The sequence below is a fragment of the Aspergillus neoniger genome, assembly GCF_003184625.1.
Source record: "Aspergillus neoniger CBS 115656 unplaced genomic scaffold BO87scaffold_10, whole genome shotgun sequence".
In the NCBI taxonomy this organism is placed as follows: Eukaryota; Fungi; Ascomycota; class Eurotiomycetes; order Eurotiales; family Aspergillaceae; genus Aspergillus; species Aspergillus neoniger.
In genome coordinates, this window is record NW_020291138.1 from 196,966 (window position 1) to 210,278 (window position 13,313).

At 49.8% G+C, this 13,313-nt stretch overlaps 3 protein-coding genes across 3 annotated transcripts; 1 reads left to right on the plus strand and 2 right to left on the minus strand.

The window, feature by feature from the left end:
- Positions 1-504: 504 nt before the first annotated feature.
- BO87DRAFT_395461 (M28 family metallopeptidase) lies at positions 505-3,224 on the plus strand (the record flags this gene model as incomplete). Its single annotated transcript, XM_025625188.1, has 2 exons — positions 505-2,982; positions 3,036-3,224. The coding sequence occupies 2 exons, from the start codon at positions 505-507 to the stop codon at positions 3,222-3,224; spliced, it is 2,667 nt and encodes an 888-aa protein (XP_025481439.1).
- Positions 3,225-5,206: 1,982 nt separating this feature from the next.
- On the minus strand, positions 5,207-8,648 carry BO87DRAFT_385054 (DUF1765 domain-containing protein; the record flags this gene model as incomplete). The annotated part of the gene is made up of 2 exons (XM_025624707.1): positions 5,207-7,739; positions 7,798-8,648. 2 exons carry the CDS (start codon positions 8,646-8,648, stop codon positions 5,207-5,209), a joined length of 3,384 nt encoding a protein of 1,127 aa, XP_025481440.1.
- Positions 8,649-12,577: 3,929 nt separating this feature from the next.
- On the minus strand, positions 12,578-13,292 carry BO87DRAFT_414544 (ATP synthase subunit H; the record flags this gene model as incomplete). The annotated part of the gene is made up of 3 exons (XM_025626639.1): positions 12,578-13,001; positions 13,114-13,192; positions 13,266-13,292. 3 exons carry the CDS (start codon positions 13,290-13,292, stop codon positions 12,733-12,735), a joined length of 375 nt encoding a protein of 124 aa, XP_025481441.1. The 3' UTR covers positions 12,578-12,732.
- Between the last annotated feature and the right edge of the window lie 21 nt (positions 13,293-13,313).

The window sequence follows — 13,313 nt, forward strand, 5'->3', positions numbered from 1 at the left end:
CCTTGAGGATGATTGATTACATATCGATCGGTCGGGAGAAATCTGTTCCAGAACCCTTCTGCCTACGGATGCCGAGCCGTGGCCCCGACCGGCAAACTCCCCCCCCCTCGACTGCGCCACGCGTAGCCTCAATGTTTCCCCCCCCCCCCCAAAGTGACGGGCGGTCCGGGGAACTTGAAGTGAGTTCTCACTACTGCTGCTACCTACTCGAGATCTGACACTGCGATCGACTGCTACTGACCCATCCTCCTCCTACCTCCATCATCAGGAACACCACCACCCCCTCCCCTTTTCTTCTTTAACCCCCCTCCTAATATATTTCATAAAGTACACACTCTTTATTTACACATTCAACCTCCTTTGTCGTTCGTCCCCGCCCCTCCGATCGGGAGCATGGCTGCATTGGCTGTCACTCCTTTCTCATCCAGATCATGATCCCGCTTAGCCCGGTATCTGTGAGACTACCCAACTCGCACGGCTCTCGGGAGCCCCATATCACCCGCCATGGGCAACGACTATAAATTCGAATATGAAGCCCTTCCAATCCCATCCTACGAAGAGGCCATCGGCGCTCGCCCGGGCTCTTCCCGATCGCACCTCGATTCTTCCGAAGAAGTGAGCGACAACACCGAAAGACAAGGCTTGCTCCAGCGCGGTCCCCAAACGAGTGCCCGCGGAGAGACTAGACCTCATGGATATCACCCTCCCACTGTCGAGTCCGCTCGGAATAGCCTCGATGACCTTGAGTCTGGATCTGGATCGGATAGGGGCTCGTTGGAGGAGTTACAGCGGGAGCTGGCCCAGATGGACGTGGAGGACGCTGGTCAGCAAACATCATCTCAACGATCTCGCCTACGGTCGCGGTTCTCGAAGCGATTCAACGACTTGACTCGTACATTATCCTCGTTCAATCTGCCGTTTCGCCGTTATTTGCCAAGCTTGCCAAATCTCAGGTTTACCGTCTACCTAGACGATGCTCGGTCGGGCTTCAAACACAATGGATGCATGATCTTGTTGCGTGTCTTTGGATTGCTTCTAGTTGTCACCATCGTGTACATCTTCTTCATTTCGGACCTATTCAGCATGAACAACCGTTTTATCATGGGTCAATCCTACAGCGCCGCGTCCGTGGAGAACTTCGTTCAGGGTCATATCAATGAGACGAGCATTGCAGAAAACCTGAAGAAGCTGACCGCATACCCTCATATTGCCGGTACGGAAGGCAGTTTCGTTCTGGCGGAATGGGTGGCATCGGAGTTCAACAAGGCCAACTTCGACGAGGTCGAGATGGAAGAATTCCAGGTATATTTGAATTATCCCCAGCAAGACGGTCGGAGGGTGGCGATCATCGATCCTCCCGACCTTGCCTGGGCGGCTACACTGGAAGAGGATAACGAACAGACCTTGGTATTCCATGGCCACTCGAAGTCGGGGAACGTCACTGGTCACCTCGTCTACGCAAACTACGGCTCCCGAGAAGATTTCCAATATCTCAAAGATCAAGGAGTTGCCTTGGACGGCTCCATAGCGCTGGTCCGTTATGGTGGGTCAGAGAGCGATCGGGCCCTGAAGGTCAAAGCTGCAGAATTGGCTGGTGCAGCTGGTTGTATAATATATTCCGATCCCGCGGAGGATGGCTTTGTCCGGGGTCCGGCCTTTCCAGATGGACGCTATATGCCAGCAGACGGGACACAAAGAGGCGCTGTTAGTTTGATGTCATGGGTGGTCGGTGATGTACTCTCGCCAGGTTTCGCGTCCACACCGGATGAGAAAGTGAGACTCAAGCCGGAGGATAGCAAGGGGTTGACAGCTATTCCTAGCATTCCTCTCGCCTGGCGCGATGCCCAAAGGCTCTTGCAGGTGCTCAAGGGCCACGGTTCAAAGGTGCCGGCCAAGTGGGTTGGCGGTGTCCCGGACGTGAATCAGTGGTGGACTGGGGACGCATCGTCGCCCACCGTCAATCTTATGAACATCCAAGATGAGGTAGAAAGACAGCCCATTTACAACGTCGTTGGAAGGATTATCGGGTTGGAGCAGCCGGAGAAAAAGATCATTGTTGGTAACCACCGAGACTCGTGGTGCTTGGGAAGCGCAGATCCGGGCAGTGGCACGGCTGTGTTCCTTGAGCTGGCTCGAGTTTTCGGGGAACTGCTGACTTTTGGCTGGCGCCCACTACGCACCATCGAGTTTATCAGCTGGGACGCTGAAGAGTACAACCTCGTTGGCTCGACTGAACATGTTGAAAAGGAGTTGCAAGCACTTCGTGAAAACGCATATGCCTACATCAACGTCGATGTTGGTGTAAGCGGCAAAGAATTTGACGCCGCAGGAAGTCCGCTTTTCGAGAGCGTCATTATGCAGATCCTCGGTCGCATATCGGATCCTGACAGCAATGAAACGCTCAAAGATCTTTGGGAAAAGAAGAAGAAAAGACTCGGACCTCTCGGTGCTGGAAGCGACTACGTCGCTTTTCAGGACATCGCTGGAACTTCCAGCGTCGATTTTGGATTTATCGGCGAACCTTTCCCCTACCATAGCTGCTATGAGAACTGGGACTGGATGACCAAATTCGGTGACCCCGGATTTCAGTATCACAAGATTCTAGGACAGTTTTGGGGTTTGTTACTTCTGCAACTTGCAGACAGCCCCATTCTGCCTTTCGACTTGGAGGCATATGCTGCACACCTTGGTGGCTATATTACTGGCCTGGAAAGTTATGCCAAGTCAAAGAATACCCCAACTACCGATAACACTCAGAACGCCGCTCGGGACACCTCTGTGACATTCAAGCCCTTGTATGAAGCGGCGGCGAAGTTCAAGGACGATGCGTCCCACTTTCAAGAGTGGGCTCGGGTCTGGCATGATGCTGTTTGGGGAGCTGGTGGGTTTGAGAACAATGTGGTTGCTGTTCAGCGTCTGGCACATAATACGCGGCTGGCTCAATTCGAAACCCATCTTCTCGACGACAGGCCAGATGGCGGCGTAAGTGATTCAACTCTTTCCATCTGGAACAAAGACTAACCACATATGAATAGGTTCCCAACCGCACACAATTCAAGCATGTCATCTTTGGCCCTGAACTCTGGTCCGGCTATGACCCTACTCTCTTCCCTGCCATTCGAGACAGCATTGATTCTGGAAATTGGACGCTAACTCAGGAGTGGATTGACCGGGTCTCCAATATCATCAGCGACGCGAGCGATCATCTCGTCCATAAGAATTGATCTTTCCACTGCCAGGCGGACAACCCCATCACTTCCTCTTATACAATCTTGTGCCCCAATCTACCTCCGTGTCTTTCTACCGCCAAACGACGACCCGATTCTGTCATAAACTCAACGCCCGCTATACACACCATCTCCCGACCCTGCACAGTATACCTCCACATCTCTTGACTCTTGTGTATCTTCCTTTTGCGCAAAAGATTCCCTTCATTGGCATTCGTGTTGTCCCCTGATAGACGGGCATTGACGAGCCCTCTTCTTTCCTCCCAAGCCTTGTCTTCAAGCATTTGTGTGTGTGTCATGACATGCCAATCGGATCATATATCTTCTTGTATCTAGTCACCTTGACGCCCACCCCTACCGATCCGGGCCTCTTACGCATATTCTTCTACTGTCTGTCTCTTCTATCTTTCATCTATGTATCTACATTTGGGTGTTTGTCTTTGCCTCGGTGCTTATTTTTTGCACCTTGCTGTGAACCATGGTGCATTCGGAGTATATCAATTTACTACCACTACTACTTAGTCAATGTCAGATTTCTTTTTCTCTCCACTTTTTCATCATACCTGATAACTATCCATCAAATCCCGCGCCTACCAAGGATTTCAATCCACGCATTTGTCAGATCCTATTCGAACGTATACAATATCTCCCCATTAGCATGTATGCGTACTTAAAATTATTTTACGTAAGTTCCTGCAATCTGACACATCATAGTCGGATTACATTCCCTTGTATACTTACATGGTAAATACCACCAACGTAACTAAGTAGTTCCATTAACCCACCCCCCATAACAATTACTATGATTGAATAGCTAGCTAGTTAGTTAACAATCACGAGAAGGGGGTCATTTTGTCCTAAGTTTTCCACCCAACTACTAAGTTATGACCGCTATCTCACCACTAACTAACTAACCTATATAAGACTCAATTCGAAAGTGATGTCTATAGAATACATACACATCAGCCACACTGCTTACTGATATTACCTACCTAATACGTAGTTAATCATGGCCCAAGAAAGGGCCTAAAATAATAAAACGAAAGACAAAAATAATAACAACCCGAACTCATAATGGATGCGTCGTTACTCATTAGATTTAAAAAGTTCATGTCTGTCTCCCAGTTGCAATCCGTGCATTTCAACCCATGCCGTGTCTTTCTTTTCTTTTTTGCTTTGGCTTCACACAAATCACCTATATCCTACATTTTTTTGCTGCATTGCAGCTAGCTAGCTAGCTACATCCCAGTTTAGGTAAAGGAAATTAAAACAGGAAAAGTTGAATGAGTAAGGAATGAAGAAAGATAAATGGATGGAATAGGAGATAGTAGCAGTCATTAGAAACTGAATTGGTTGGATGAGAGGAAGAGAAAAGGAACGCATCGCAGACCATAGCCATGACTCCGCCGAAATGTAGATAGGAAGTAAATTGAATGACGTGGGAAAGAAAGATGAAATTTTCAGAGAGAACAAATAATAAAAAGGCTATAAGATAAAGGAAAAAGAGACAACCAGGCCCTCATCCCACACCCGTGCATGCGCCGTGTTATGTATTAGCCAGTCAACCCAGATTTATATACAGTACATGTTTGGAAGTCAATGAGGAATCAGAAGGATGGAAAGGTGACGGAAATAGAACAGTAAGGTATTAAATATGCATAATCCCGGGTTCGCCTTTTCGTGGTCGTACGCTGTATGCAATGTGGAACCGGAAAGTGGTGGGTTCCGTTGCATGCTCTATAGGACAGTTTGCGTGGTTTTGGTGAGGAAACATGATGTGCAAGAGATGTTGTGTGCTGGTGGTTGTATGTAGTAGGACTACTATCTTGAAGGTGGATGAATGGAGTGGCCGGAGCCTTCGGTTTGGAATCCGAATGCGGAGGACAACACCTCCGTCAACGCGAGTCAGGACTGACTCATGATCAGTATGGAGGATATACATTATATTTCCATTTCTTCCTAGGCTTCCAGTGCGCTGCTTACTTGCGGAAACTCTCAACTCCCAGCGTTGGTGTTTCAACCATGCGATCGCAGGGCACGCCTTCGTCTCGTCTCCGGGCGAAGAAGCTATCACATTCGGATACAATTTGTGCCCACTCCGCAAGAGCTCTTCCTGCGTATTTACTGGCTGCGAGTTTATCATTCATCGCAAGACTGATATCAAGATCATTGGACTGCTTTTCTGACTCTGTACTGTCGTCTGTTCGGGCGTCTTGTTCGTCTGATTCGGGTGCACCTTGAGGGTCATAACTCTCATCGTCGTCTTCTCCCTCCGCCGCTGAAACGTATTCGGATAACGTCTCACAATCATCCCGCTTATTCAGAGATTTTCGGAGCTGCAAGTGCAGCTGCGACCCCACGGGAAGACAGGGGGTGTAGAGACGTTTGTTCTTGCTAGGCCATTGAGGCCGATCCATCCACTCTAGCGAGAATTTGAACGAGTAGGGTTGGTGTGCAGTCTTGGGTCGACTCAGCTCCCCAGAGTGGTTCTGGGGCTGCCATTGACCGTCCAAGCCTTTGTCTGCTGACGCCAGATTTTCAGAGCTCGCAGAATCTGACTCGTCAGAGCTGCTAGAAGATGACGCCTCGCCATTAGACTTTGAGCTAGAAGAACTGCCAAACATGGCTTTAAGGATACTCCATTTCCGTTTAGGTGCGGGTTGGGGCTCCAATGATTCCGCTTTCGCAGAAGTATTGCTACTGGAGAAAGCGGACGGTTTCTCCGCTGGAGCCGGAGGAACAACACGATCGAATGATACGAAAAAGTTCGATGGCGACAACTGATTATCACATCTGATAATGATAATCCTCCGGCCTGGTGCCGGCGTGCACGGTGCAGAAGAAAGCGGTGTGGTGAGTTCTTCATCGGCTTTGGCCTGGAAAGCAAGGTAGTATTTCCAAGTGCGCTGAAGCCGGTCCCATAGCGTCTCGTATATCGCAGTGTCAAGAGATGTGGGCTCATCGCTAAACCTCCCCAGTCTCCAACACAACAGACGATGAAAGTAGGCGCGGACCATTGGACTCCAATGACTGAAGTAATGGTAGAAAATGGACTCTTCAAGGAGAAATTTCAAGCACAGATCGGCTTTCCTTTCCTCTGAAGCAGTCCATGTGGTCCAGATAGCAAAGAGAAACGAGAACACCCGAACTTCAGTGAGAGAATTGTGACTTTGCATCATTTGACGACAGACTTTCAGCCAGAAATTCCAGTCGAACAAGTCATTCTCAATGGAATGAGAATATCGTATGATAATGGGAATAACCTCCTCCACAAAATCACACAGTAGGAAACAGGCATTATGGTCGAACAGCGATGTCCTCTCCGCAGCTGCTCTCATGATGGTACAAAATGATTCAGCATACAGCAACCTTGCATGGTTCGGCTCAAGCGAAGATTCTGAGAGAAAATCCCGAAGCAGAATAATCAGGCGATTTTCAGCCATCAAACGATGACTATTCGCTGCCCCTAAGGGAAGAGCCGAGACAGCCGCATCGGTCCCTTCTATAAAATCATCAAATGTGACCGCGGCAGCCGTGTGATTGGTTTCCTGCATTTGCGGAACCGATTGCTTGTAAAGGGTGTCCTCAAGAACAACCAGGAGCTGCGAGTGAATCGGCAGCAAGCCTGGTGCTAGGATCCGCTTCTGCTTGTCAAGATCTGGCGGCAGAGCATCGGCGTACAGTACATGAATGTACTTGACAAAAACGAAAAAGAGATCGGTATCCCGGCCACTCCATCGCGAAACCCACGGGCTCTGCCAAGGAATCTGAACAGTACTCAAAGGTACATCAGGCTTCTGACGAAGGTATCGCACCAGAGCCGTATGGGCGTGAAAAGCAAGCGTTCGTAAGGCTGCCGGGAAGTTTAGGGCAAGGTCCTGTGTTAACGCTTTCGTGCCGCTACCTTTGTCGAGATTTGACTGGGAAAGTACGCGCCGGAAAATGCTGGGAGGTGTATTCCATAGCCGCACAAGGATGTCGGCGACGCCAGGACAGAAGAAGAATGCATACGCACAGGCCTTGCCACAGAATGCAACTAAGCTGGCGGGCGCATGTCGCATAGACATTCTTTCAACCACAAATGACATCTGAGACAACAAATTTTGCGTAAAGATATTCCTTATGTTGTGATGAATAGACTCAAGGAGAAAATCAGAGCCTGACGAGCCATCCGAACTCTCCGATATAGAAGTTGACGCGTGCTTGAGAGGCTTTGGGAAATTGCTGTTCGACGGTGGAAGAGGGAAAGGAACCCTCCATTCGGGTCGAGTCATAATGCCGACAATCGCTTCCAAGTATACTGGCCTATCCGTTCCGGATATGGATTGATTATTCTTGCCGTTGAGCATCTCTAACAGCCCTGTCCACCACTTGTTGAGTATGTTAACCCGGCGATCTAGGTCTTCAGGCCTCAGATGTTTACAGGATTGATGTGACGGGCTTCGGTTCAAGAACGGCAACAGCGCGGACCGGATGACGTTGGCTTTCAAAGCGCTGGACTTAGCCTGAAACCTATATGAAGACTAAGTCAACCAATGTACGCATATATGCAAGTTCCTTGAGGACTCACTTCTGGAAGTCAGCCTCGAGGCCCCGGAAAACACCCCAGAGCTCATCCTTTTTCCGCGGCACGTTTACTGTTCCGGCGGGATTCGTAGTTGCCGGTGCTTTAGGCACCGGAGGTAGGACCGGCGTTGAGACATTTAGGGTTGCGGTGAGTTTTTCTAGTGAATTCTTGGCCACTAGTGATTGAGGTGAAGAACTACTAGGAGTACTGGGACTATCTGCTCGACTTTGCGTCACAACCGCGACCATCGGACGTCGCGGTCGTTTCTGTAGGATTGTCCGCCTGCGGGCGGGGGCAGTAGGCTCAGTTTCTGCACTCCCAGAATTTGCTTGGCCGTTCGCCTTGGGTGAAGTTGTCGGGGGATTTAGGGTTTGTTCCTCTGTACGTAGAGAACGGAGCCGGGAGCTTTTCCCAGATGGCGGGGAGCTTGACATCCAGGGTTTTCGAGCCAAACTGACCAGCCTTCCGGACATAGAGCGGGCTTTGGAGGGGCGAGCAACGGGCGACGGTGCCCTCGTTTCCGGAACCTGGGCAGGAGGAACTGAGGTTTCTGGGCCAGCAGGATCCGACACATCCTCTGTCGATACGGTAAAGCGAGAAACAGCGATAGTTGGTTTGTTCTTAGACCGAAGCGAGGTCCGTCGTAAGATGTCTTTGCCAGCAGCCACATCCTCTTTTGACGGAGACTCCGTCTGAACAGGATGGTTTAGGTCGGAGAACGTCCTCCGCAGACCAGGCCGGCCGGCCTCGGTGGCCGCTAGGTCCGGAAGGTGGTTGTAACTAGCGGCATGGGTCAAATGGACGTGATCGTCATCGAGATGAGGGGTTGCGAGCTCTGGAGAGGAAGAAGACATGGTCAAGGATAGCCAAGATTGGCTATAGATCCACGCAGAGGAAGAGCCCTAGCGAGGTGTACATCTCCTCCAGCCGCAGAAGGCTGGGCAATATACTATCACTCAAACGGGCGTTGGGGAGACCAGCTCCTCCATGTACAACGAAAGCCACTCCCAGAGAGATCAAATCATATGCGGGTTGTTCTATTCCAGTAGCATTGAATCGTTCCGGTCACCGATGCGGAGCAAGACGAGGGAAGGCGACAAGAAAGGGAGGCTTGGAATGATGGCGGTGCAGGCAGGCAGAGGAAGGGCAAGCGACCGCGGCGAGCGAATACGGCAATTATCGACGAAGCTCGGGATAGGACTGGCTCCGAAAAGCTAAACTGGGAACCTTTTAGCGACACACGGCGAACTAGGGACTGAATGTTAGCCAATGCTGGGCAGGAGAAAATGAAGAGCGAGCGGTTGATCGACGGACGGGCAGAATTCCGGCGTGAATACGAAGTATAGCGGAGTAGTAACGATCGGTAAGGTTGAACGAGGGGCAGGTGGGAAAGCCGGCAGGGGGCAAGAGATAGTAGGTAGGAGATTGCAGTAGAGCTAAGACTTGCTTGCTCCTTTTCTTGTTCTTTATATGAGCCCCAGGGAAATGATAGAGCGAAGGAATAATGGGGAGTGAACAGAACAAGCAAACGAATGTCGGAATCAACGAGGGAAGGGGAGCGGAGCAGAAACGGAGCGGAATAGATAGAGTAAGGAAAGGGGAGAAAGGAGCCGCAAGAAGAGGAGATGGGGATGAACAAGCCAGCGAGAGCCAGCGACGGCCAAAGAAAGAGAGACAGAGAGACAGAGGGGGAGAAAGAGAGAGCGAGGAGATGACGAGCAGGCCGAATGGGGCAAAGCAGATGAACTGACCGGTTTCGATAATACTTCCCACTTCCTATTACATACAAGCCAGCCCACTTGTTCTTCTTCTTCTCCTGGTGGCTTCTCTCCTCTCTAACCCTTGATTTAGCCCTTCAGGAACCCGGGCAGATGGGGCTTTCCTCAAGACTGGAGTAGCCCCCGTGAAGCTTGGCCCCAACAATGGAGAGTATAATGATCTCACCAAGTGGTTATTTTCTTTTGTGAACGACGACGACGATGATGACGGGGGAGGGAACAGTGACCTTGCGGGCGCGGAAAAGTAGAAGACGAGAAGGAGGACTGAATGGGCATCCTTCCACGTTTAAGATTGAGAAAGAAAAGAAGGCTGTCCTATCCTAAAGGTTCCAGGCAATTTGCCCAAGTAGGCGGTCGCTTAGGATTTCTTTCTTTTACTATTTCTTTTTTATTTTTTTACTATTTTTTATTTTTCTTATTTTCCATCTGCCTGCTTGTCTGGATTTTATGGCTTGATGATGTACCCCGTCCACGCATGGAGGGCCAGAAGGTAAGTAAGCAAGTACACACCGTCTGGCTTGCGCTTGGGCGGTATCGTTTATTACAGTAAGTACCGGGTATGTATGTAACCATGTATTCGATTACATTACCGTAGTTCCCTTGTCGGAATTCGAGCGATCCGAACACCAGACTCGCCCAGAATGAAACTCCATTGTCCGTCTAGAGATGAAATTGGGACGAGGATGGTGATGCTCATATGATGAGATTGAGGGGAAATTAAAGCCTGGACTTGGTATTTGTCCCCTTTATCGTCCCCCTTCCTTTCCTACTGTATATCTCACTGAACGTTGAACCGTCCGGGTGCGTCCCTGGTGCTTAAGCCTCGTAACCTATGAATACATGGAGAAGGGGGAAGGAGTTTGCCCCATGCAAGGCTGTGAAGAGAATTCAATAATCGCGTCATGACGAAATCATTCTCCAAGCTGGATTTTTTTTTTTTTTTTTTTTTTTTTTTTTACTATGAATAACCCACACTGTCTTAGCAGTCCTGGACTTGCGTAGATTTAGATGTAGGTGCTATGGTAAGAAAAGGGTTGAGAAGAAGGATGGATCAGATCATTGCGACTATTGATGGAAGTAAACTGTATTCGTGAGCGGTACCATACTTTACTATTCGTACTTACCTTTTAACTATCTATCTACTTACCCATCCAATCTCGCTCAGCTCCGGGCTCCGATCCTTTTTGAGGCTGCATGCACGTCCAACAGCAGCTTGCAGGAACAGGTTGGGTACGCAGTAGAGTTTTCGATCCTCGTCCTAGCCCCCGAGTTGGGCAATGCGAAGCGTCTGTGGGAACGGTTGTGCTGACTCGTCCGAGGGGCGCAGTGGAGGGGAACATTCTCCCGTGTTATTATTAGTAGTGACAAGATGGGAGTTATCTATTTCGTACAGGAGGAGGACTGAGTCTTGGCAGGACCCTGATATTAGTCCCTATTTGGTTGCCGTATGGGGTAATTGTGAAACATTGTGAGTAAAGCCGCGCGCAAATTTGACTTGGCATAGGGAAATGGTTAGTCAGGCTGAGGCTGGTAAAAGAGGTGTCAAGTAGGGTCAACTACTTGATAGAAAGTGCTTCAGTGCTCTTATCAAGTGCTACTTCATGGTGCAGAGGAGTTGCTTGCTACTTATCAGTCCAGGCGCAAGTAGATGATCAAAGTGTGGTGTGGTTGTTCCATCACACTCTGCCCCTGCTTTGTCAGGAAAGTAAAAGTAAAAGTAACTATCTCTGGGTGACTTGGTCTTTCACCGTCCGCGCCGTAACTTACCATTCATTGTTTGTTTGGTACCACCGAATATACTTGGATCGGATCGGATCCTCACCAGTACCACCGCAACTGGAAAACCTTCCCTCCAGCATCCTCCTCCTCCTCCTCTTTGATTACTAGTCAGGTCGCTAATCAAATCTTAATTAAATGGGTTTATATTATCAACCATAAGACAGATGTGAATTCCTGCTAATTCAATCCTCCGGAAGGAATGTTGTACAGTTATAAGCGGTCCACCTGGAGACTCCCGCTCTCATTCCATTTGACCAACGTCATCCTGTTGATAACCGGGGGATGAAGTGGCTCAGCCAGCCATTTCATGCCTGCCACCGTTTCTTGGTCTTCTTGTCAAGATTCCTGGAGTATGAGATTCTAAATTGGCTGACAGGCTCATCGATCGCTCAATCATTCCACAGATCGACCCTGCAATTATGGACGTGTAAGCCCCATAATGTTGAAAGCAAACCGAGTGCAACAACCCTTATAGTGTGATGGGTGTTGTCGACAGACAGACAGACAGATGGATCAAGACAGATTATCGTATCATTCTTTCAGTCAAAGGCCTGAGTTCTGATGGTCTAGCGGTCTGCGAAAGCAGCCCTGGCTGGAGCTGTCATATCTCACGCTTCGCACCCACTGTACAGTAGAACAACTAACGCTAAATCCCCTGCATCCTCTTCGAATCGACAGATCTTACCAACTCACTATTAACAACGATGATTCGTATTGCATGTTGTTTTTAGCCCGATGAAGAAGGACACGTTATGATCGTCTCTCAGCCCGAAGTAAGGTAGATGCAGTTGCATACCCTTGAGAAGATCCAAAGATGTCCTGCCCTTCCGGTCACCGGCGCCCATGTGCACTTGACCATAACCGAAATGTACCAGATGTATTCGCAACTTTCACACGTCGCACACCAGGGTCATCATTGCAGGAGGCGAATTCCAATTTGTCTGCCTGTATCATGTCCCGCTGTACTCCGGACAGCGTTCCCAAATGGCGTGCAGGGATCAATCTGCCACTTATCAATCAGAAGAGGAGGTTCGGACGGTCGGATATATCAAACCCACCCGCGCTACGGTCGCCTGAGGCCAATTTCTGCGCTCGGGGTACCCGCTTTGGCCAAACGTTGAGTACTACGGCTACGAAGTACTCCTCTCACTCCCTTTCTTTAATTACCTCCCGGCCGGATTAAGTTTCGAAGGGATGCAAAACATACTTGACTAAAAGAGCTTGATGGCAAGAGGAAAAAAAGAAAGTTCATGTGCTCAAAGTAGGTTTAATTTACAGAAGTTACTCCAGGACTTGAACAGCGGAGGATATCACATTAAGTCCATCCCATTGTCTATAAGCCCCGACTCTCTCTGATCGTTGTCGGTGCAACAACAGATACCTAGTGAGCAGCGTGGGCCTCCTCCTCCGGTTCCTCCTCGAACCAGCTCTCTTCAACGGGAGCGGCCTCACCAGCGGCGGCCTGGCCCTCAACCTCGACCTCCTGGCTCTCGTAGGACTTCAGCTCATTGGCGAGGTTGGCCTCCTCGGGGGACTGGGGAGCGGCGGGAGGAGCGAACTTCTGGACGTGAGCGTCGGCGTCACCGGCCTTGACGGGAGTGGGCTTGTAGGCACGGAGTTCGCGGAGGTAGAGCTCCTGGACAGGGTCGGCTGCAAGACGTTAGAAACCGTAAATGCCTCATATGCACGGCTAATTTGCCCAATCCGAGTAAACATTCTCGATGGGAATCGATTGCACATTGTATGATAGAGGGTCACATACCCTGACGGACAGCCGAGGTCAGGAAAGTGCGGCGAGAAACAGAAACCTGTTGCCGAGAGACGCGGGAGAAGAGAGAGCGCTACCGAACAGAGTCAGTCACCATGTTACCCGGTTGAGTTGGGGGGTATATCGTAGGTGTATCGTGATCTTACCGACGCTCTGAGAGTCTGGGACATCATCGCGGCGGGGTGATAGATGAG